At 56.4% G+C, this 24,965-nt stretch overlaps 1 protein-coding gene across 2 annotated transcripts in view; it reads left to right on the top strand.

Annotated features, from left to right (window-relative positions):
- Positions 1-22,142: 22,142 nt before the first annotated feature.
- PCDH1 (protocadherin 1) overlaps positions 22,143-24,965 on the top strand; it is a 56,772-nt gene continuing 53,949 nt past the window's right edge. The window contains exon 1 of one of the 2 annotated variants that reach the window (XM_050312315.1): positions 22,143-22,424. In XM_050312315.1, coding sequence (XP_050168272.1) covers positions 22,361-22,424 — 64 coding nt within the window. In that variant the 5' untranslated portion in view covers positions 22,143-22,360. The remainder of the gene's footprint in view (positions 22,425-24,965) is intronic. The other variant, XM_050312314.1, reaches the window with a different exon arrangement.

Raw genomic sequence — 24,965 nt, 5'->3', positions numbered from 1 at the left:
TCTTTCAGGCTTTGCAGGGTTGAGCCTTGCCCCCGAAGGGGTCAGGCTGGGCTCCACTGTGCCACCAGCACACATTTCAGCATCATCCACTGGGTGAAAGAACAGGAAACCTAATCCTTGCTGTTTATTTTCCTCATGTCCATTATATTCGACATGAGACAGCAGGAAGACTGTATGACTCAGTCCTTTGCAATGCAGCTCCTCTGCGGCTTCCTGAGCCTTGAGAACTGCCACGGGCTGAGGGTCCTACCTCTCTCTGGATAAATTCCTCCTTGGTAGGAAATGCGGGATCCTCCAGACTTGGCTTCCCCCAGGCGAACTGCCTGTCCTGCTGGAGAATGGGCTGAGCTTGTGTGAACCCCTGGATCTCACAAACACAGGCAGCAGAACAGGAGAGCCTGAATCCATGGAGGATATACAGGGAAAGAGTAATCACATTTGGGATGTAGTGCAGCCTAGGCAAAGCCATCCTGAGCAAGAGCCTGTCTGCAACTTTCAGGGGGGCTCTGGGTCACAGAATCACAGACTGCTTTGGGTTGGAAGGGAACTTGAAGCTCATCTTGTTCTACCCCCCTGCCATGGGCAGGGACCCCTTCCACCAGCCCAGGTTGCTCCAAGCCCTGTCCAACCTGGCCTTGGACACTTCCAGGGATCCAGGGGCGGCCACAGCTTCTCTGGGCAACCTGTGCCAGGGCCTGCCCACCCTCACAGGGAAGAATTCCTTCCCAGTTTCCCATCTAACCCTGCCCTCTGGCAGTAGGAAGCCATTCCCCCTTATACTGTCACTTATCCCCAGTCCCTCTCCAGGTCTCCTGGAGCCCCTTTAGGCCCTGCAAGGGGCTCTCAGATCTCCCTGGAGCCTTCTCTTCTCCAGGTGAGCCCCCCCAGCTCTCCCAGCCTGGCTCCAGAGCAGAGGGGCTCCAGCCCTGGCAGCATCTCCACGGCCTCCTCTGGACTCGCTCCAGCAGCTCCACATCCTCCTGTTGTTGGAGCCCTCAGAGCTGATGCAGCACTGGGGGTGGGGTGGGTCCTGCTCCTAAGGTGGTCAGTGCTGCTGGGGGTATTTGTGTGGGCTCTGGTGCCAACAGGACACACAGGGACTGCTGGCAGTTTCTCACCCTGGGCCCTGAGAGCAGGTTTGCTCCGTGGGTCTGGAGCCGAGTGCAGCAGCATTTTCATGCACTGATAATCTGTAAAAATAGGGTGAAAATCTCTCCTGCATTGTTGTCAAGTTTCAAATCTCTGATGGATTGGAACAGAGACAAAGCTCTTCTGGTTTTGCTCCTTTTTCATCACTTCTGATTCGGGCTGAGTGGGCAGATCTCTCTGAAGCTAGGCAGGCAGGGAGCTGCGAGATGTTTTCCACTTTCATGCTCTTTGCACTGGGATGTGTCCTCCAGGACCTCTCGGTTCATTTTGTTGGATGAGAGGCAGCGTGGGGCCCATTGCTCCTCATCCTATCCATTCCCTGGGGTCCCAAGTGTTTACCTGAGCCAGGGGAGCTGAAGGGAGCAGTTCTGGTGTGCTCAGCCCCTGTGCATCCCACAGCTCCTTTGGCACTGCCTGCCCAGGATCAGAGGAATTTCAGTCCATATTTCCATCCCTGACAGTCCAGGATCTTTCAAAGGGGGAGCAAATCTTGCTCTTATGGCCACTTTGATGAGTGCTGGAGGGTGAGGAGGGGCTGAGCTTGCAGAATATCTGGGGATGGGAATGCTGCCCATGCCTTACTTCTTGATGGATCTCCATAGACACTGATTCCAACCCTGGGAAGGTGCCACCGCCACCTAGAACTGGGGATAATATTGTGCAGGGGAGCATCCCTACCTCCAGAGCAGAAACGGCTGCATCAACAGAATGTCCCTCTCTCAACCCCACAGCCTCTTCTGTAGCCCCCCTCAGCACCACCACCAATGCCCCCCACCCCCCAGCAGTGTCCCCCAGCTCCCCACTCCTCTGCCAGCAGCCCTGACAGCCTTGCTGACGTGTTTCCCCCTAACCTGGCGATTCCTGGGAGGAAGCAGGGAAGGATGTAACACCCCACCACCCTCCGGGATTCTCCTAGCCTGTATCCCCAGGATCTGTGCCTCCCACTGTGTCTGGAGGCAGCACAGGGAGCTGCCAGCTGGGCTGGGCTGCCTGGGCACCCCTGTCTGCTGCGAGGGCTGTGTGTGGTGCCCACAGTGGCAGCACTGGCTCACACTGCAAGACTTATTTCTATTCCCGAGCGTGCGGGGGGTGCCCGGCTCTGCTCCGGGTGCCTCTGGCTCCCCACTAGCAGGTGGCCCGCTGGGCTTTGCTGGCAGCCATAAGGGGAAGGTATTTTTAGCTTTCCCCTCCCTCTTGCTGTGGGCGGTTTGTGGCATTTATTTGTCGTTAAAGTATTTGTAATCAGGGTGGCAGGCTGCTGACACGGCAGGAGCGGTGGCACGGAGCTCAAGTGTGCATCCTAGCCCCAAATCCCTGGGGTTTGGGGCAGTGGTCTCCCCACCTCTGTGCACAAATTTCCAGTGGGCTCCAGTCACAGTGAAGCTGGGGTCACAAATGCAAGAGTCCCAAGTCAGCTGGTCATAAGGTATAGGTAGAAGCACAGGTGAACTTCCCAGGTCACAAATCACACAATCATAGAATGGTTTGGGTTGGAAGGGACCTTGAAGATCATTTCACTCCTGCCATGGGCAGGGATGCCACCCACTAGGCCAGGTGGCTCAGGCCTCCATCCAACCTGGCAAACACAGACAAACCTGTCAAAGCCACGTTCAGGCTTTCTGTGGAAGCATTTGGGTGTCCTCCCACCCCATACTCCTGGGAGCTGCCTCCTCTTTCTACCCTCCATGTGCCCATGCCCAGGTTAGACCCAGTTTTTCTCATACCTGTCCCTTGACTCAGCTCCTGGGATTCCCAGGCCTGCATCCAAGCTCCCTGCCTGCCTGTCCTGCTCCTCTGTGCTGGCACAAGAATCTCTGGGGAGAAAACACCTTGTATTTGTGAAATGATGCCCTGCAGGAAAATGCTACCCAACCTGTCAGGGTAGGTCTCTGCAGGGAGCCCTGTGCCTTTCCTAAACCTCCTGAGGCCGCTGGAGCCTCCCTGGCACACAAAATCCTCCCTGCAAGGATCACACATTCCCTGGCATGGGGGAGAGCCCTGCTGGAGGCAGCTCCGGGGCACGGGGCCAGGAGCAGCCCCAGGAACCGGAGCAGGAATGCTGTGCCAGCACGTGGAGTCCCCACTGGTGCTGGGACAAGCTGCTGGCATGCAGGTGGGTGAGTCCAGCCCCTCTGCCGGGGGGGGGCAGCTCCTCAGCTCCTTTTTGCACAGATGTTACACCTCTGGATCCATGTGTGCTGCTCCCCCTCCATGCCCTCTGTCCCCACCTGCCTGCAGGGAATGATTCCCTATGAGAATTCCAAGGTGCAGCGTGTTGGAGCCAGGCTTCCAGCAGCTGGCACAGGCCCAGATTTTGCTGCTGCAGCTCCTTGTGTTGGCATCAGACACCTGGAGCAGAGGCAGGGGGAGCATCAACCTGCATTCCCAGCTGCGGGAGCTGTGTGGGAACTGAGTGCAGGGAGAAAATACAGGCTGGGGGAGCAGATGCCAAAATGAACCTTGGTGACACCTCCCAGAGCTGAACAGGAGGATGTTCCAGCTGGTTTGCTGCCCTGGACACTGTGCCTCACCCCATGGTAACATCGTGGAATCACAGACTGGTTTGGATTGGAAGGCACCTTAAAGCCCATCCAGTTCCACCCCTGCCATGGGCAGGGACACCTTCCACTAAAGCAGGGTGCTCCAACCTGGACAGTGGCTTGCACATACCTTGCACCCATCTCCGTGCACACACATGTGTGTCTGTGTGTAAGTTCATGGGCAGTGACACAACCCTGGGAATGCCAGGCATGGACAACCACCTTCGACAGGATCTCTCCAGTGCCTACACGGCAGAGAGCAGACAGGAGGTGACTGACTCACTGCAGTCCAGACACCGTGGGAGGGCTGGTTTCAGGTCCTGGCTCCACCAGGCTCCCAGTATAACCAGTGACAGCTCCTGGCTTGTGTCTTCCCTGCCAGTTGTAGCAGGAATCCAGGTTCCAAGGTGGTGCCTCACAGTCGCACTGCTTGAGTGTGGCTCCACCTAAGAGCCTTCACGTTGCCTGGGAAGAAGTGAGGGCAAAATTTGTGCCAAATTGCAGTGCTTTTGGCTTCTGCATGTCCAAATGATATTTCTGTGTGGGAATGAATCCATGTGTTTGTTTCCTCAGGAGCTCAGCCAGTGGTGCTGCCTCAGCCCCACCAGTGTCTGTTCGCACACAGTGGAGTGGCAGAGATGGAGGCATGGCCAGGGCAGGTGCCTGCATGTTCCCAGCAAGCCAGGCTGCATCCCAGGGCACACAGGTACCCTGAGCAGTCAGGGAAGATCCTGGAATCACAGAATCATTTAGGTTGGAAAAACCGTCTGAGTGGTGCCAAGGCACCACTAACCCGTCTCCCTGAGAACCACATCTGCATGTTTTTTGAACACTCCTGGGATGAGGATTCCACCACCTCCCTAGGCAGCCTGTTCCAATGCCTGACCACCCTTTCAGTGAAGAAATTTTCCCTGATATCCAATCTAAACCTCCCCTGGTACAACTTGAGGCCGTTTCCTCTTGTGCTGTCCCCTTGTTCCCTGGAATCAGAGCCTGACACCTCCCTCACCCAGCTCCCCGCTCCTGTCAGGGAGTTGCAGAGCCAGACGGCCCCCCTGAGCCTCCTTTTCTCCAGGCTGAGCCCCCCCAGCTCCCTCAGCCCCTCCTGCTGCTCCAGCCCCTTCCCAGCTCCGTTCCCTTCCCTGCACACGCTCCAGCCCCTCCCTGTGTCTCTTCCAGGAGGGCCCAGCCCTGTACACAGCCCTGGAGGGGCCTCAGCAGGGGCAGCACAGGGGGATGGGCACAGCCCTTGTCCTGAAGGCCACTCTATCTCTCACACAAGCCAGGTGCCCTTGGCCTTCTTTCCCACCTGGGCACACCTGGGCTCACCTGGGCTCATGTTCAGCCACTGTTGACCAGCACCCCCAGGTCCTTTCCCACCAGGCCTTTTCCAGCCACTCTTCCCCAAGCCTGGAGCACTGCATAGGGCTGTTATTGGCATTCCCAGGACCCAGCACTTCACCTTGTTGAACCTCCCTGATCCTCTCTCCGGGTCCCTCAAGCCCCCTGCCCCTGTTGCACGGGGTGTGTGCAGCTCTGGGTCCACAGCCACGCCCCACAGGTGATGCATAGGCAGTCAGAGAAACCTTCCTGAAGCAGGACAGTGCAGTCGCTGTGGAGACCAGGAAGGTAATTGGTGGGAAGGGAAAACTCAGAAAAAGGCACCTGCTGCTGAATTCAGCCATGGAGAATCTCTTTGAGGTAGCTGCCGATTTACACATCAAAAGAGGAAGCTGAGAAAAGCCTGCCGAAAGGTTGTGGCTGCACTGTGCTCGGGTCCTCACCCAGATGGCTGCTGGCCTCAGCAGATGGGGTAGGATGAGTTCCTTCCAGCTCAAACTGCCTCCCCGTTGAGTCTGCTCTGAGCTGTCCCTTTACAGGCTGTGGGGAAGACGGACACCTCTGGAAGACAATTTGTGACGATCTCGGGTAGCTCCAGGACAAGACTCTAGATGGCTTTTGGAGCTGCCTGTGGATACAGATCCCAGGGCTTGGCTCAGTGAGGGAATGACCAGTGGGATGAAAGCACCACTGCCAAGTTTTCATGGCCAGGGATCCCACATGTGTGGGACAGTCACCACCTCTGCTGCTTTATCTGCCATGGTGGGGATGTTCTTTTGGCTTGTGCTTTTCATGGATGTGATTTCCCAGGGATAGGAATGGGCACTGGAAGGGGGATTCCCACTGGAGTGTGGATACCTACAAAATCTCATGGTTCCTCTCTTGCCCTCCACCATCAAATGTTTCCAAAAGAAAGCTGGCACCATGTGGCCATCCCTAGTAGGGATGGCCTGCTGGGGATTCCAGCAGGATGGCCTGCTAGGGATTCCATCCCTAGCAGGAGGGAATTCTTTTTGAGCCATGAAGAAAAAAGCTTTCTGAAGGGTTGGCTTTTTTTCTGAAGGGTTGGCTGGAACCAGCCAGGTGTCACCACTGGAGTTTTGCAGGCCAGTGTATCTGCTCTGATAAATCAGATTTTGGATCTTCATATCATCATTCTCAGCTGCAGCTCCCTCTGCTCATGGAGTTGGAGGAGACAAGAATGGGGAGCAGCTGAGAAGCTGTTTCAGGAGGGATCTCTCCTTGAACCTTCTTCACTCTGTACATGGCTGAGCTGCTGACAGGTGGGAGTGGAGGCTCAGCTGCAGCATCCCAGGATGACAACAGCAATTTCCATGGTGTTTCACAGCCTGTCAGGGGGGTGACTGCTCCTGAGGTCTTGCTGAAGGGGACAGGCATGGACTGTCCCCATCTGCTAATACATTTGTCCATCCAGCTCCTGTCCTGTCTCATTTCCTGGTTAGTCTCCACACACACTCTAGGTTTTGGACCTGCAGCTCTGCCCTCTCTGGGCTCTCAGGAGGTGTTGTCTGCCAGCAGCCTGCACTGTCCTTTTCCAAAACCCACAGAATCACATATCCTGTGTTGGAAGTGACTCCAAGGATCATGGAGTCCAGCTTCTGGCCCTGCACAGACACCCCAACAATCCCACCCTGTGCCTGAGAGCATTGTCCAAACCCTCCTTGATCTCTGTCAGCCTTGGGGCTGTGCCCACTGCCCTGGGGAGCCTGTTCAGTGCCAACCACCCTCTGGAGGAAGAACCTTTTCCTGGGATCTGACGTAACCCTCCCCTGGCACAGCCTCATGCTGTTATTCCCAGGACAGCTGCTCTGGCTCAAGAGATGGGGTCAGGGTGAAGCCCCCCTGATGACTTGCAAGGGATGCGCTTTCTGCACTTTCCCAGGGGCTCCCATCGTCCCTGGCCATGGCATTTCCAGCCAGGAAGCCTCAAGGAAGCTATTTGCCAAAATGCAACAAACCCACAGCTGATTACCATAGAACCATAGACTCACAGAATGGTTTGGGTTGGAAGGGATCTTAAAGCTCATCTCATTCCACACGTTCCACTAGCCCAGGTTTCTTCGAGACCCATCCAACCTGCCACTGGACACTTCCAGGGATGGGGCAGCCACATCCACTCTGGACAACCTGTGCCAGTGCCTGTTTACACCTCCTCGTCCTTCTCCAGGGATGTGGGGGTGAGGAACACATCCCAGTCCCCCAGCACCCAGTCTCCCAGCACAGGGAAGAGAGGAGCATCCTGTATCGCTCCCAGTCCTCCCACAGCAGCCAAATCCAGGGGCCCTGCCAAGGAACTGGGGCCAGGCTGGAGATCTCGGCATTCCCAGGGACAGGGGGAAACAAAGGGGTGGCCTGACGAGGCAGGAGCAGCGTGTGGCCAGCTGGGCCCCGCCTGGGACCCAGCCCACATTAGCAGCCTGCCTGGAGTCTGTGTATTAGCTGTGAATTAATGTCCTGCAGAGACTGGGAACCAGGATCATGCGGGGATTAAAGAGGCATTACCCCTTTGTTAAAGCTGATGTTTTTGGGATAATCTGAAAGCTTTAGCTAATACATTATTACAGAAACTCCTTCAATCACAGCAGCAGACAGTAAGCAGATTTGGATATTACTGCATAACTGCGCAGGACTGCTGCTGTTCTTCCCTTCCTGGGCACCATCACAGCACAGCCGGGTGTGTCCTGACCTGGGAGCTCCGCTGGGACCCTGTGCTGGCCTTGTCTCTTGGAAGAGATCCCTGCCTGGAGATGCTACATGCCCAGTAGAAGGATGGATGTGTCCTGGCCAAGGTGCTCAGGGCTCCTCTGGGGGAATCAGCAGCTTTGGAGACACTCAAGGGGCTTTGTCCATGGAGGGGAGTACTGGGAGCTCCAGCCTAGATAACTGGATCACCACAACAAGCCATGTGAAGCATCTCTGGAGCAAGGGGAAGCTGTTGCTGTTGGCACCTTGTGCTGTTTCCCCATTGGATCTGCTGCTGCTTGGACCCAAACTGCTCCCTCTTGTTTTCTCATGAACCTCCCCAGGTCTAACAGAAGGAAACCTTTCCTCATCCCAGTGTGGACAGCAGTGCCAGGATCTGGGGCTTGTGGAAGAAGCCATTTGGAAAATGCTCCTGCTTCCAGTGGTTCTACACGGGTGGCTTCTTTGCCACCATATTGCCAAGACTTGGGATTTTGATGGAGCCACATTCCCAGTGTTCTGTTACTCCACCCCATACTGTGTCTCCCCAGGTGTGACCCCTAAGAGTCACTCCCAGGGATGCTTCCCTAAATCCCACGAGTCTTGGAAGGGTGTGGGAAGCTTGTGTGTTCCAGCCTGCACAGGTTCCTGCCTGCTGGCAGACCAAACCAGAGCTCAGCATCCACATCCCATTCCTCCACAAAGGCTTAAGAAAATGGGAAAGGTTGTCATAGAATCATGGAATCCCAGACTTGTTTGGATTGGAAGGGACCTTAAAGCTCATGTTGCCATGGGCAGGGACACCTTCCGCTAGCCCAGGTTGTTCCAAGCCCCATCCAACTGCCCCATAAGGCTGGCATAAGCTAGAACTGGGTTTAATCTCGGTCTCTGCACTGACTTTGCCTCCGATCCTGCCTCTCAGCAGTGCTATGACTCCCACAAAGCAATCCCAGAGACGTGGAGGCAGGATCGTGCCTGCAGTCGAAGGAAGGGCAGTTCTCACTGCACCACAACTCCAAGGAGATGGAGATGGCTCAGTCGTGGCCCTGCAGATCTGCAGGAATGGCAGGGACTGGAATGTGATGGGACTGGGGCTCGAGCCTGCTCAACAGTGCTTTGGGGATACTGGGAAGAGAAATAGGGAAGGTTCATATTGCTCTTATGGCAGATGCATGAGATCATTTGAGTCAAATACTGTTGAGAAAATAGAAATTAACCTCCAGAGAGCCAAGGGAAAGGAAGAGAAAATGAAGCGGGTAAAACATGGGATGGAAACAGGGAGGCAGAGATGGCTGAGAGCACAGACAGCCAAGGCAAAGTGTGTCTGGGTGCACAGGGCATGGAGGAAACGTGGTAAACCTGTGGGACCACACGGCCAAACATGGGGGCATCCTCGTGCAGGAGCAGGAGCCACGTTCCCTAACTCATCCTCCTTCTCAGGAGGGGAAGCAAAAGGCAGAGGTGGAGGAATCAAAGCCGTGATACCAGAATGCACAAAAGGTACCAAATCCCCGAGCCCGGATGACACATCTGGAGCCCTCAAAGAGCTAAAAACCAAGTGACTAAGCTCTCAGCAATAACACACAAATTCACATCCTCCAACTATTGCACCGGGGGCAGTAAACGCTGGGCCTACATTTTAAAGAAGGCCCCGGGGTATGCTAGGGATTACAAACCAATAAGCTTTGCTTCAGCGTGAGGAAATGGCTGGAACAATTATGCAGAAACTTAATTAGAAATCTTGTAGAGCAGGGGCTCCTGAGCTGCCATATCCACCATTTCAAATGAACACATGCTGTCCCAGCAGCGCCTCTTTCCCAGGCTGGGTTTTTCCTGGGTCGCGCTTTCCCCCCATGGACACGCCGGCTGTGCCCCTTGAACAGGAGGCACAATTTTTTGGGGCTGGGATGGCAGCAAGGAGAGCTGTGAGGGGCTCAGGCCCAGCAGGACCCATGTCAGATAGAGGGATTTAGGCTCTACGAAGCTGTTGGCATCCACCCTGGCAGTGCCAGGTCTGACCCAGTGCCCAGAGCATGTGGCTTCATCCCTGTGCTCCCAAGAGCCGCTACCCTCTCCCCTTCTCAAAGATGCTGCAGCCAGCATGGATGTTCTGCACAACAAGAGTCTCTCGGTGGGAGGAAGCAGCACATGCAAGCATGGAAGGGAACCTGCTGTTCATGCATAGATGAGGAAGATGCCATGGGAGCACTGAGCAGCTCCATCCCTGGGGGTTTTGCACATCTGCAGATCCAGACCCTGGCTGAGACTTGGCCCCTCTCACCAGTGCCAGGGCTCAGAGGTGCTGGGAAGATCATGGCAGCCATGCCAGGGGTAGCTGTGTGATCCTGTTGTGTCTTTCCCTCATTCAGGGCACCTTTTGCATCTCCCCATATCCAGCCACCAATCTGGGGACACCTCAAGGAAGGTAAATGGAAGTGGGTCCCTGGAAGTGTTCAAGGCCAGGTTGGATGGGGCTTGGAGCAACCTGGCCTAGTGGAAGGTGTCCACTGGAAAGGTTGGAACAATATGTTCTTTAGGGTCCCTTCCAATCCAAACCATTCCAGGATTCTATGGTTCTAAAAAATGTGCACTTGGCAACAAGATTTGGTGGTGAACAAGGCAGTGCTGGGTTAACAATTGGACTCCATCACTTTGGAGGTCTTTCCAACCTAAACTTTTCTGATTCTATGATTCTAAATCCTGAAGATTTCACTTCCATTGTTGAAATTAGCCAGGAGCTAAATCCACCTCATTGCCTTAGAAAAACAGGCTCAAACATAAGGAAACTAAACCAAACACTCAAGTGGCCTAACACCCATCAGTCACCAGCAGCTAGCCAGGGTGTCTCTGAGTCCTGCAGGGACTGGATGTGCTGCCTTCCAGTGCTTCTGCTTTGGGTTATATTTCTTCACTGTTAACAATAGGATTGCAAAAACAAAACTGTATTATGGGATCTGCCCTATCACTTCCTCCCCTCCCACTTTCCCAAATAGGTTGAGGGGCAGGGAAAGGTCCACAGGGTTTTAAATACCTGACTCAGAGCGAAAAATGCACACAAAGAAACCAGCTGAGAAAGGCTTTTCTACAATATTTTTTGTGATAAAGCCCTCAGGCCCTTGGGACCCATCAGCAGAGATCCTGATGCTTGGAGTGTGCCTCTTTGTGCGCTCCAGCCCTCCCTGTGCCCCCAAACCAGCCCTGCTAAGCCCCTGTTGCTGTGAGGTGGGGGTACAGGCACAGCTGGAACAGAGGAGTGTTTCTGCCCTACGCTTTCCTTGGCAGAAGGAAGAGCAAGCACCTCCCTCAAGGGCCTCCTCTGCCTGCCTTGTGCCCCGGGGCGTTCGTGCACCTTTCTCTGGAGCATTGGCAGGGGCACCACAGAGACTGGGGCTGCTCTGGAGGGATCCTGGTCTGGGAATCCCCACTGCAGCTCCCCGCAGCATATGCCAAGGGGCCTGAGGACTAGAAATCAGGAGGGACCCCTGCCCTGGCTCTTAACTGTTGGAAAAGTAGGTCAGGTCTCCCAGGCTCTCTGTGCTCCTTCCATCACTCCCAGCATCTCTCCAGTTCACTCCTGCTGACCCTGCCCTCTCTCACCCCACCGCTGTGATCCTCAAACTCAACAGAGGCCCCGATTGAACTGCACCCCCTTCGAGCTGGGCCTGTGTGGTGTCTCACAGGGCACTAATGCTGCAGGTGTGGAGTCACAGCACAAAAGAAGGGCAGGGCAGGGAAGAGGAATGGATTGCCCAGCCTGGGAACTGCCCCTTCAGCCCACCTGAGGCAGCTCAGGAGCCTCATGGTGCTCGATAAGGGCACTTGCATTCTCTGGCATCCCCAAGAAGGACCAGGAGGTGATGAGCACCACGAACATCACTGGGAGGTCTGGTGCTGGTGTCCTGCAGGGCTGACATGGTGGAGTGATGGTGTCAAAACTGCTGTGCACTCCCCACATCTCCTTTGCCTTCTGCAGCTGCTCCCTCCCAGTTCTCTGCAGGGTGGCACTGGGTGGGTGCTATACAAGGGCAGTCAGCTGAGCTGTCACTTGGGATCAGCCCTGTTTCAGCTTGATGGGCTTTGAACCCACGGCGCAGCCCCTGCACAGGGCAGGGGAGTACAAAGGAGAGCACAGGTCCCTTTCTCCCTTGCATTTCAGCAGTCTGTGTGCAGGCTGTGCCCTCCGCTCTCCCTTCCCGTGCCACCACCTCCTGTCATCAAGCACCCCGGTAACACCAAGCACTCTGCCCCTTCACCTTCCTCACCACTCAGGAGGGGCCAGCAGCTCCCTCTTCACTCCACAGTGCCCTTTGATGCAGCTCTCCAGCCCACTCCAGGCCCAAGCCACGCTGCTGTAATCAGGCCAAGAGGTTTAATTTTGTGAGCAAAACATAATGCGATCAGGTTTACTCAGAACACCTTGCTGTGAGCCAAGCCAGCACTCTCCAGTGTTTTTCCTTCGTCTGCTCCTCTACCACTTCACTTGAACACTTGTGCCTGGCACACACAGCCCTCCCTAACCCTCGTGGCTTTTCCCACGCTTGGCTCCATGTGGGGCACAGTTGGATTTGCTGGGTGAGGGAGACCATGGGTTCTTGCCATGCAGCACCAAGTTTGCTCTCCTCTGGCTCTTACCTAAGGTTGCAGCTCCCTGTGACACCCCCGTACCTCACAAAGCCATCTCCATACTCAGCCTTGATTTCCAAAAGGCTTTCCTTGCTGCCTGAGGGCCCAGGTCACGGTGGCTTTGCCAGGGACTTCAACTTGAAGTGGCTGAGGGATCTGGTTATCTTGAAATGGGATCAGTGGATTAACAATGGGACCTTATTAGCCAAACCTCCCCTCCAAACTGTCTAGGGACACTAGTTTTACATCTTGCTATGGAGAAGACTTGGACACCAAGAGTGTGTCTGCTTCTTGGCCCTTAGATCCTGCAGCTTGAAGTCTCTTATGATTAAAGTCTTGGTGACTCTGAGCCAGTGTGAGGCTGGAGGGTCAAGGAAAGGCTCTGCCCAGAGGAGGGGTGACAGGAAGAACATTCTTTCCATGATGAGACTGTCCCCTTCATTCCCAGACTGTCCCAAGAGCCTGGTCCCCACTCTCTCCAGTCCCTGAATGGCTCTTCACACCCATCGCTCCCCACTCTCAGTCCACCCCATCAACCTGTCCCTCTTGCACATTCTTATTTCACTTCTCACATCCAGACACACTCCACCTGTTTCCAAAACAAGCCCCTGGGCAGTGGAGCCCAGAGCTGGGCACAGCACCCAGGCCATCGTGTCATCATCCCTGAGAGGCCAATGGGACATGCTGCTCACCTCCTGCCAGACCCTGGCAAGGAGTCACCTCCTCGTCACCCATTTCCAGCCCTGTCCCGAGTGCCTGGAGGTGTCCCCCCCATTTCCCAGGGGCTCAGACAACCTGTCTCTGGGTCACCCCAGCTCATTGCTGGCCCTGTCAGAGGTCAGGGCCTGGCCCCAGCAGTGCAGGGCCAGCTTCTGTCCTGTGCCAGGCCACCAGTGGTGCTGATGGAGGTGGTCGTGGACTGGTTTGCCTGCCCTGCTCTCTCACCCCCTCACTGACAGGCTCACAGGGATGTGGGCTGCAGTCCCTCTTGGGGGCCCTTGCACTGTGCCAAGGGAGCTTTTCTTATCTTCACAGGAATGAAAACCTTTCTGAAATCAAAGTGCTTGGGTGGCTTTGAAGAGTTTCCTCTGGAGATGAAATAAGGCTGTTTGCGAGTGTGAGCAATCGCTGCCGCAGCTGCAGCTCCTGGTGAGACTGGGCTGCTGGTGAGCTCTGGGCAAGGGCAGTGGGCCTGGGCCTACCCCAGGATGGGCAGTTTGGCCAAAGGAGCCGCCCTCCAGGCTGGAACCTTCCCCTCATGCAAAGCCCACCAATACAGAGCTTTTCTAATTCATTTCTGATGGATGCACGCTGGGAATTGTGTGGCTTGAAAGGCAACCAACAAAGGAACGTATTAGAGGATTACATGGAGAGGCTGGAATTGTTCAAAGGACACACTGCACTGTAAGGGGCTGCTCAAATCCTCAAGTCCCCAGGACCCACAGGGTCCATCTGGAGGGGAAAAATAAATTCAAGGGCCAGTGCTGCAAACAAGTCTGAAGAAAACCTCCTCTCCTGGAGGAATCCACCCACACTGCTCTGTTTTGGGATGCTGGATGAAGGGTAGATGTGGAGGGGCCAGAGAAAATTTTCCTGTGGGTTTGGGGACAGGCAGGCATGTGATCTGGGACTCACCAGCACAGGCAGTACCTGTCAGCCTGCCCTGGGGAGCAGAGATTGCCTGGGAAGCCAGTGTGCATGTAGATTATTTGTTGTTTGATATTTTCCCTTTAATGCTTTTGTCCTAAAATAAATATACAAAAGTTCAGGGCCCTGCAGGTTGTGCCTGTTGTGGGGAGAAATGAATGGCTGAGTCAGTTATTGCTTTGGAGCAATCGATGCTGCTTGTTTACCAGGATGGGTAAAGTCTGCTCTCCCTGGACACATGTTGCTCACAGCTCCTCAGGAACCTGCCCCAAAGCTGCCTTAGCACCCTGCCCACACAGCCCTGCCACCTCTCCCTGCCTCCTTCGTGGGTCAGGGTGGCTCCTGGGCTTTGGGGACAGAGGGACTTTGGAGACGGAAGGAATTTTTAAGGAGGGGTGAAGATCCACACTGGATCCCAACCTGGGATGGAGATGATCAGGTTCAAGGGGAAGCAGGCTGTGCTGTGTGCTCTGTGCCAGCGGTATGCCTGGGCACAAGCAGGGAATGATACTCAGCCCATGCATCCCATCCTGCTGCATACCAGGTCCAACTGATCCCCACACCAGAACAGACACCCTGACACATCTGTCATCCTCGTGTCCCCCATCCCAAGTGAAGACCCCAATACAAGGATCCCACACTCCAGGCTGTCAGACATCCTAGTTGAGGCTCATTCTCACCTTAGGGATGGCTGTATCTGATCAGGGCCACCATGGCCAGGAATGCTGGGGACTGCATCCCTCGTGAGAGAGTCTTGGTTGGCCTTTTCCACATATCCCAGCTTGTCTGCCACTTGTTTAGCACTGCATTCCCCTTGGAGTCTCACTGCAGCACCTCTGGATTTTGCCCTGAAGGAGTGTTGCTTCAAGGGTATTGCAGAGCAAACACAGAGCAGAGGTGAAGGGGCAGCCTCATCCCCTCCCAGCAAACACAACCCTCTGACCTCCATCCCACCCCTGCAAAGGTCACAAGGGTCCATCGCTGCCATCACCTCCCCCCTGCCCCTTGCCGGCCCCAGGCCTGTGCTCGTGCTCTTTCCATGTGCCAGCTCCACAGACAGCACCTCAACCAGAGACTGAGGCGTGGCCTCAGTGCACTCCCTGTCCTCTCCATCCATGAGATCCCAGTGCCACGGCTGCCTGTCCCTGCCCTCCGTGTCCACAGGGATCTTGTTCCTACCCTGCTGATGCTTATGGTCCCTCCAACCTCCAACTCCCTTCTCCTCTGCTGTCTCCATTTACTAACCTTGCCTTGGGCTCTCAGTCTGTCCCTGCCATCTCCTGCCAAATCCATGCTGAGCCTGATCTCTCCATCCTCTGGTGTCCCTGTGCACGGTCTGTCTGTCCCCACCACAGTCCCTGCACAACTGCTGACACCCAGCACCCTCCCTGCCATGGTCCCTGCTGTGATGTCACCCCGAGCCCCACAGAATTCAGCTGGCCATGGCTCCCTGATCTGTGTCTGTCCTTCTAGGAGCAGGGATGAGGGAAACCGAGCCTCTCTCTCTCTCTCCGTGCCCAGAGCAGCTGCTGTCCTGCCCTGCCCAGCCCAGCCTCCATGGGCAAGTTCCAGCCTGAGACGAGGTTTTTGCTGCTGTGTGACCCGTCCCCTGTGTCAGTCATGCTGGGCAGGGCAGGTCTGATCTGGTCTCCTCTGCCTGAGTTTCCTCCTGCCTCCCTTAGGCTGCAGGATCTTGTGGGGAGAGGTCGTGGCTGCCCAGCTGGCAGCTCCTGCTGTGAGAATGTGGAAATCTCCCTCCACCAGTGCCTGCTTGCTTGTCTCCAGGGCAGGACCATCCCCCAGCAGCAGCTGGAGGTGGGTTTGCAAGCAGGAGACCGTTGGACCCTAACAAAAGCAGGAAATGGCTGTAATTCTCCTTTCGGAGGAGGTATGAATAGCAGATCCCCAGAGGAGGCGAGGCCAGCTCAGAAAGCAGCAGTGATGTGATAGATTCAGCTCATTGCTTGCAAAACTGGGCTTCCTGAGAGCTTCCCTCTTCCTGCTCCTCTCCAGCTCTGCCAGACCTTCCAGCAGCTCCAGCACTGGCAGGACATGAACAACTAGTGTCCTGGCCAGGGTGCTGTTCCTAGACCTGCACCCTGGCAGGTCATAGGGTGCCCAGGCTGGGGGGCAGCCAAGGGGGCCAGAGGACCTGAAAGACCTGATCTAATAGGTGGCATCTCTGCCCATGGCAGGGGTTTGGAATGAGATGGGCTTTACGGTCACTTCCAGCCCAAACCATTCTATGATTCTATAACCTCACACCCCGTGCACAGAACCACTCACTGCTTCCTGCCCAGGATCCCCCATGCTGAGCCCCATGAACAAGAACTTGAGTATTTAAGGGATAAAGAGAGTGCCAAAGGCAGGGGATGGGAGGGAGGCCACCACAGCCCAAGTCCCTGGCATGGGACTGGGAACAGCAGGAGCTTCCCCTTGGGGGTGACTCACAGCCTGGGGAAGCTGAGCATCCCACAGGCTTCTAATAGTCCCTGGGAAGTTCCTCTCAAGTCTAAATCCCAAAATCAACTTGGGCACTGAGCACCAAAGCTCAATCTGCCATCAGGGTTTCATTTGGGGGGCTCTGCTGCTGCTTCTTCTTGAAGAGATGTCTGGTGTTGCAGAGGATAAGTGGAGGTGGGAGAAACCTTCCTGCTCTCCGCACAGGTCTGTCTGAACCCTGAGGCAAAGGATTGATTATTCATTGCTTGAATAATTGCAGGGCATTGCAGACAATCTGTTCCCAACGGCCTGTGAAGGGAAGGGATGAGGTGGAGGACTGGCCAGGGGAGGTCACTCACCCCAGCCCATCAGTGCCTCAGCCTCAGAGCTGCTCCCAGATGCTGGATTAAATGGTTTCTTTTTTAAAGAGAGATCTAATCTCTTGACAAAAGCTGCAGCAATGCTGTGAGCCCATCATCTCCCTAAGAAAAGCTCTTCCAGCCTTCAAATGTTTTCACCACTTGGATACTGGATTTCAATTCAAGGCTGAATGTGCCTCTCTTCAGCTGCAGCCCTCTTGGTATACCTTGCTGTGGGATTTAAGGGTCTCCCACTATCTTTTCCACGTGGGAGGACAGGTATTCAGATCACCTGATAACATACTTTTTAGCAAGCATTACATCATGAGGCCTGGCTTTGCAGCCTGTGATCGGATCTGTGATGCTCTGTCAGGCTCTCCTGGTATTTCCCTGACGTCCCCTGGGTGTGGGTGCCAAAAACAGTGCTTCTCCAGCAGTGAGTTATTCACTCTCTCCTTTCAGACCCCCACAGAGGGACACACCAGGTGTCTTTCGGGGTACTTGTTCACACTGATCCCTAATTACTCTTCCATGGACAAATCTGCATCACTGGATGAGGCAAATATTCCTGGGAGGGCTTTAAATGAGCTCCCCTGGTTGCTGCTTAACAGTCAGTGTTCCTATTTCCAGTCTGTATAGACATGCCTGGAGTAATTGCTTTCCAAGATCCAGCCTGCAGGCTTAAAATCCAAACTTCATTTCCAGATACATTCCCATGTTTATCTGCATTCAAATACACCCTGACCATTTCATCAGCTGTTTCAGGGTGAAACCATCCTCTCCCCTTTCTATCTCATCACTCCGGGTGTCATTTTCAAACTTTCCCAGCAAAGACTTCATATCTTCACCTCCATCATTGATAAAAATGTTTAATAGCAGTGGATGAAGAGCAGGGCCCCGGGGGAGGGAGGTGGAAATAGTGCTACTTACTGATATCTCGCCATTAGCAGCTCCTCTAAGATCTGCCAGGGAAGCATTTTTAATCCATCTAATATGTGCCCTGTTAATTCCTTATAATGCAAGTTTTAATCAAAATGTCAGGTGGAAGTAAGTCAAATGCCTTGGAGAGATCCGAGCTTGCTGTATCAACACAACTGCCTTTCTCAAGCAGCCCGGCAACCCTGTCAGGGAGAGACAACAGGTTTGTGTGACAAGCCCTGCTGTCTGTGCCACCACGCTGGCTGCAGCTCCTGAGCCTGGGGACATCCCATCACCACCTGGTCCTTGACCCAGGGATCCATCTATGAACCTAAAACCTACCAGAGACCAGCAAATCCCTCTGAGCAATACCCTCACCATCTTCTCCAAGCCTATACCCACATTTCCTCATTATTCTGGGGATGGTGGTCCCTGAGGGGGATTGAAGGGGATGGCCTTCAAGGCTGGATGAAGATGTTTGAGATGCTCAACCCCAAGGATCCATCCCAGGAAGAGCTTCCAGCGTGGCAATGGTGGAGCCCATGCAGCCCTGAGGGACAGAGGACAGTGATCCCTGGGGAAGAGGATGAACTTTCTAGAGCAGACAAGGAGGTCTGACATGCTCAGCCCCAGCATCCATCCCAGCAGGAGCTTCCAGCGTGGCAATGGTGGAGCCCGTGCAGCCCTGAGGGACAGAGGCTCAACAAGGAGGTCCAAGAGGATGAGCTTTCAAGGCTGGATGAGAAAGTCTGAGATGCTCAGCCCCAGTATCCATCCCAAAAGAAGCTTCCAGCCTGGCAGTGGTGGAGCTCGTGTGGCCCTGGGACATGAGGTGGGCTGAGGGCTGTGGGAGGACCAAAGCTCAGGGGCTTCCCCAGCTTGCAGGATCTTTCATCCTCTGTCACCACGAAGCTGGGCCAGATCTGCATTTGCAACAGCCCACAGAAGCTGCCTCTGTTGTCTTATTTTTGTTATTTTTGAGAGGATATTTTAGCACCGAGTACATTCCCTCCTGTTGCCATGGCAGCCATGACAGGGGTTATATACCGTGAGAAAAATACCAAAATTAATGAGTGAGTGAAAGAGCAGCCAAGAGAAAAACAAGGTTAAAAAAAGAGTTAAAACAGTAATAAAAACAATCTCCCAATAACTCGGCAGTGAGTGTCCCACAGGCATGACAGGCAGTGAACATCCGAGCCCTCCAGCCCTTCCATCGATCCCAGTGTGGGGTTGGCTGCCCATCTCCCATGGCCAGAGCATCCCTGTGGTCCAAGGGATATGCTGCTCCCTCAGCATCCCACTTCGACTCCGGATGGGGCTGAACCCACCCGGCTCCTTCCCCCACAAACCCGTAGCCCTTCCTGACGCGGGAGGAGTGCGGAGGAGAAGTCCTTTAATGTGCTCATTTCCTTGCATTTGGGTTTTGAGGATCTTTTTGTTTTTAATTGTAGAAACAAGCGAATTGTCAGAACATCTGTGTTATTAGCATTTGCTGCCCAAATCCGAGCTGCTGCTTCTCCTGCAGAGCCCAGAGCTGATGAGAGAGAGAACAGAGGAGCCTTTGAACTCCTTGAGCAGACGGCAGCCAGGTTGCTGCGTGTGTGTGTTGGGGAGGGGGTATTTATTCTCTTGTAAGGTTCATTTGCTCTCCGTGTTTCCCTTTCTTCTCGCTTTCCCAGAGATTTAGCTGGATGCTCTTCCCTTGCAGGCTTTGTTCTTCTGACAAGGCCCTACTGGTACCACGAAGCTGCTGTCGCTGGGTGATGCCAGAGCATCCCAGCATGGGGTACCTGTGGCACAGGGCAAGGCAGAGCCTCCAGCAGCAGCTCCAGGGGTGGTGGCACTGCCAGCACTGGGACAGACAGGTGGGAAGGGTCTGGAGGGCCTCATGAAATAACTCTGCAGCCAAATCTGCAGTTTGATGGTTTCTTGTTGCTCAGACTGACTCTGCTTTCTGGGAAATGGTGAAGACAAGACGAGGATTGGTGACGCACTGTGACTCTTACATAGTAGGAAAAAATTCTTCTCTGTGAGGGTGGTGAGGCCCTGGCACAGGTTGCTCAGAGAAGCTGTGGATGCTCCATCCCTGGAAGTGTTCAAGGCCAAGCTGGATGGGACTTGGAGCAACCTGGGCTAGTGGAAGTTGTCTCTGCCCATGGCGGGGGTTGGAAAGAGAGGTCTTTAAGGTCCCTTCCAACCCAAACCATTTTTGATTCTATGATAACACCCTGGAGAAGGAAGTGCAGGGAATGGCAGTGCCTGTATCAGGCATTTTGTGCTGTCAGAGGGCAAGGAGCACCCTGGCACTCTGGGAGGGGCCTGGCTTCTTTCAAAGGCAGCAGGGTGGAGAAGGAAGGTAGAGACAGACAAGGCAGCCCTGGGCTGCCAGGTCACCAGTGGCCTGGACACAGCTCCCCACCAGCTCCCCAGGTCACTGGCACTGCAGAGGGCTCTGCCAGAGAACATATCTGGGCTGCACACAGGTGGTTCCTGATGCCAGGACACTTTTCCCTTCACTTTTGTAGAGCCTAGATCTGCCCCTCAGAAACATAAACGTGCCTGTGCAGAGGCTGAAGGTGTCAGGCACTGGTGTCCCACAAACAGGTGGCATGCAGTGATCTGTGTGCGTGCCCAGGGCACTCCCTGCACAGTTGCCTACTGACTGCCCCGTGACTCTTGTGAAATAGAAACCTTTGGTCCCCAGCAATCTCTGAAGTTTGCCATCCCCGCTCCACAGGCAGCCTTGGATCCACAGGGTCACTCCCTCAGTTCCTCCCATTGCTCCAGCTCTCTGTCCCTCCAAGGAGTGTTACCAGTGACTGATACATCAAATCTCACATCGTGTGCAGAGAATTTCATTCCCTCTCTCTGCCCAGATCGCCAGTTCACTCTGTATCAGCAGGGCAAATCCTGACAAACCCCACAGCTCCTTTCCCTACCCCAAAGGTGGGCTTTGACCTTCCCTGGGTTCTCACTTCACATCTTCTGCTAAATCGGCTTCATGAGACTTGACACTCTGAAAAAAACCCAACACATGGACAGAGAAGCCAACATCTCTGCAGGAGCAGAAAGTCTGGGAGGAGAGCTGTGTTTTCCATCCTGAGGGGATGACTCTCCAGCCCTAGAAGAAGCCTTGACAAGGGCTGAGCTCCTTTGTTGCCGGGAGAAAAACCGGGGCGATTCGGAGGGGGGCGGGGGGGGAGTGGGGGGAGGCAGGGCAGTTTTGGGGAAAAGCGGGCTGATTTGGGCTGAGATGGAGCCAGGCTCCTCCGAGCAGGCGGGCACAGCCTCTAGATGGTGCAGTGATGCAGCCGAGCTGAGCATGTGTGCAGCGAAGGGAGCTGCGCAACAGGTTGGCGTAGCTCAGCGGGAAGCAACGCTCCCATCTCCGCGCTGCGGCGGAGCGGAAAGGACTTTCCAGCATCCTGGCGAGAAATCTGCACTGCAACCGCCCGGGAAAGTGGGTGCTGCTCGGTGAGAGGCTCCATGGCGTGCCTGACCCTCGCAGGGTGCTGAGAGCCTCCGCAGCACCTACCTGTGAGAGCGCTGAGGCCTCTGGCAAGGCCAGGCTGCAGCTCTTGCTGGCAAAGGGAGCATGGCCGCTCCTTGCAGGAACACAGGGGCAGTGGAGGCATCTAGGGAAGGGGCACCCCGGGAACACGCTGTCCCCAAGCCCCCGGGGACTTTGCTTGCCCATCTGAGGTACCGAGGTGAGGACCCAGCTGAGGCAGAACAGCTTGTGAAGGCACCACAAGGGCACTGGGAGCTCGCGGGTGCTTTTGGGAGACGCAGGTGTCCCTGCACCATGCAATAAAACCATGATTCACCGAGGTGTGACGGGAGGGGACAGCCGCTGCTCCGGGCCCCACTACTCCGGGAGGTGAGGTTTGCAGCCTGCCTCCAGCCGTCCTGGGCTGCGGGGTCCCGCTGACCTCGCTCCTCCGGCGGGACCCTCCCCATAGCACTGCCCGCCGGATCCCTGTCCCCGCGGCCGGGCTACGGGCTGTGAAGCGCCAGGTGGAAGAATAAATGGGTGAATTAATTAATTAAGAGAACCGAGAGCGGAGTGGAAGGGGAGACCCGAGCCACATGTGCGCAAGCGAGGAGCGGAGGGGTCCCCGAAGTGAGGGGGTCTGGGGGGCTGCTCTTCTCCACGGCCACGGGGCTGGGCGCTGTGCCGGTAGCCCGGAGCCGGGCGGCTCTGCCCGGCAGCCGCTGCCCGCTCGTCCCGGCAGCCCAGCTGCGCTCGGGATCTGATAAGGAGCCGGAGCTCCACCTCCCCATGGTGGCGGCGAGAGGCGGAGGCAGCGGCGGGCGGGGGGGGAAGGGGCCGTGCCTGCGCTGCGCTTCCCCTGCACATCCTCACACACATCGAGGGACGGAGGCGGGCACGGACCGAGCTGCCCACCGGGGCTGCCTCCAGCCTGAGCCGCCGCTCCGCCGGAGGAGCCGCAGCCCCGGCCGGGGGAGGGGGGCGGTTCCCACGGAACATTTATATATTTTTTGACCCCCCTCCCCTTTTTTTTCTTTTTTTTTCTTTTTTTTTAAAATTTTTTTTACATTTGGTTTTCATCCGTGGATAACGCTCGAGAGGAGCCGGGGGGGTGGGAGGAGCCCGTTCCCCGCGGGCAAGAGGCGATGGAGACGCCGCGGGACCAGCGTGCAGGGGCTCGGCACGGAGCGCAGCGTCGGCACCATCCAAGTAAGAGCTCCGGCGCGGCCGGGACCCCCGCCCGCGGCGGGGGAGAACCGCGGGGGCGTTGCAGGATACCCCGCGCGGGCGCCCGCCGCTGTGCGGGAGCGCGGGGCCAGGCGGCGGCGGGAGCGGCGCTGGCGAGCATCCCACTCCCGAGCATCCTGCATCCCTCCGCGCCGGGCTGCGCGGGGCTCCGCGGACAGCGGGGCGGCTCCCGCTTGTCCCCGGTCCCGCCCGGCACTGCCACTTGTTGTGCGGCGCGGCGCGGGGCCAGCCCCGCGCGGGGCAGGGCGGGCGGCGCGCGGTGGTTGCGGGAAGGCGGCTCTGCCGGGGTGCGCGCGTGTTTCTGTGTGTTTATTTTTCGCCGTGGGGGCGGCTCTGGGTGTGTGTCCCCCGTCCAGCCCTGGGTGTGTGCGCCCGCGGGCTTCACGGGTGCGTGGGAGTGAGAGAAGTTGCGGGTGAGCTGGGAACCGGCTGGGAGCGGGGCTGTGCGTGTGCGTGTGCGAGAAGAGCGGGGTGCAGGGGGCTGGCGGGTGCCTGTGCCCTTGGCGGGGTGTCTGCGTGGGGGTGCGTGAGCCAGCAGGATGCGCGTGCGGGAGTGGGGTGCGTGTGTGTGCGTGGAGCGGGGCGTGCGGTGGTGTGTGTGCGCCCGGCGCGGGCTGTGCGTGCGGGTGAGTGTGTCAGCGGGCTGTGCGTGCCTGCGCCTCGGAGAATCCCTGTCTCTCTGTACGCGACGCTGAGCGCTGAGCCGGTTCCGGGAGAGCGGCTCCCGTATTTTTTCCGCGCGTGTCCGCGTGTGTGTGTGTGTGTCCGTGTGTGTGCGCCGTGACTCCGTGTGTCTGTGCGTGTGTGTCCGTGCGTGTGCGATGTGCCCGTGTGTGTGCGTGAGCGGGGCTGGCGGAGGCGCCCCCCGCTCATCCGCGGGGGCTCCGCTCCCCTCCGTGCCCGCAGCCGGAGCCGGCGCCTGCGGGAGCCTCAGCCCGCGCAGCTCCGCGGGGACCCCGGAGCCTCGGCCGCGGCGGCCGGGAGCGGAGCCCGGCCCTCCTCCACCCTCCCAGCCGGCGGAACCGGCGGCAGCGGCTCCCCTGGCGCGCTGCGAGGACCAGGGTATCTTCTTCCCCCTCCTCCAGGTTCCCACATCCCTCCGGGCTGCATCCCTGGAGCAGAGCCGCTCCTGCTGCTCCCAGCTCCCTGTGGCCCTGCCGGGGTGTTTCAGGCCCCGCGACATTTTTGTCTTCCTCCAGGGCCCCCCTCCAGCCGTGGTGGTGGGTGGGACGGTGGCAGGAGGGGACAGGAGACCGGAGGGGCTGCGGAGAACCCCTGGGTAGGAGGATGGAGGCTACCACCCTAGGGAGGCTCTGACAGGTCTCTGCCTCGCTGGCTGCCAGAGTTGGAAAGGATGTGGAGAAGGCGGCAGAAGGACGGAGGGCCCTGTGCTTTGCCTACTTTTCATCGCTGCACAGCTCCTAGCGATGATTTTGGGGTAAAGGTCTTGACAAGTGAGTGGGGTTCCTCGCGGGGTGCTCCGGCTCGGGCCCAGCCTGCAGAAATGCTGAGCAGCCGCAGTGGCAGCCAGAGCTGGAGGAAATACTGGGATGTGCCACAAAATACCCAGGATTCAGCCCATCCGTGCCTTCAGTGCAGGGCTGACCATCAGTGGCCTTTTTCTCAGATAACACGATCCCCAATCTCAGAGGGCAGCCGATGCAGCCACGATGAGCTGATGAGCCTTTGCTGCTTGCTGGGATGTTGCCCCAGCTCCGAGTGTCAGAGCAGAGCTGGGAGGTGGCAGGGAGGCTATGGGGATTAGTACTTGTGTGTTCAGTGTAGGGTTTGGACAGACTTGTAAGCCATGGCTCCGAGCCACATAATCAGCCGCTGGGAGCAATAAGAGGGTGGACTTTGGTGCCCATTCCCTGCCTTCCGTGGAGCGGGGCCAAGAGGCTGTGGGAATCACAGGGAGCACAGGCTTGTTCAAGCAGTTGCTTAAATTCTCAGTGCTTTATAACCTCTCTCTTATTAGGGCTCGTGTTTTTTTTGTGGAGATGGCTGAATTCTGTTGGATTTTGCATGCCACTGTCCTCCGAGAGCTTCCCAGTCATGCATTAAGCAGCGTGACTAACGCCTCTCTCATGTGGTTCAGTCTCTCACACTCTCCCCGTAGGGAGAATTATGTGTGCGGAGGAATAGTTGTTTTGGGAGGGGTTTTTATTTTTAAGTGCTCTGTGCTCTGCCAGCAGGTTGGTGAAAAGGTGCCTGGCACCAAAGAAGAAAGTGTGGGATGGTCCTTAGATCCCATGGGAAAACAGCCTGATGCCTTGGACTGGCCCTGGGAAGCCTCTGTCTCCTGCACAGACGTGCTTTTACCCAGTGGAGGAGGTTTCCTCCTCCTCTCCCTCCTCCTCCTCCTCTTCCTTCTCTTCCTCCTCCTCCTCCTGACACCCAGCTCTGGGCTCTCACGTCTGCACTCTGTCATTCGCACCCCTGGGTCCTGAGCAGGATTCCGAGCCCTGCCAAGCCCGGGGCCCCTCGTGCCCACCGGCAGTC

Source organism: Myiozetetes cayanensis, unplaced genomic scaffold (assembly GCF_022539395.1).
Source record: "Myiozetetes cayanensis isolate MyiCay16 unplaced genomic scaffold, myiCay2020 scf17, whole genome shotgun sequence".
In the NCBI taxonomy this organism is placed as follows: Eukaryota; Metazoa; Chordata; class Aves; order Passeriformes; family Tyrannidae; genus Myiozetetes; species Myiozetetes cayanensis.
Note: the sequence above shows the minus strand (reverse complement) of the source record. Positions and strands in the feature narration are given on the sequence as shown.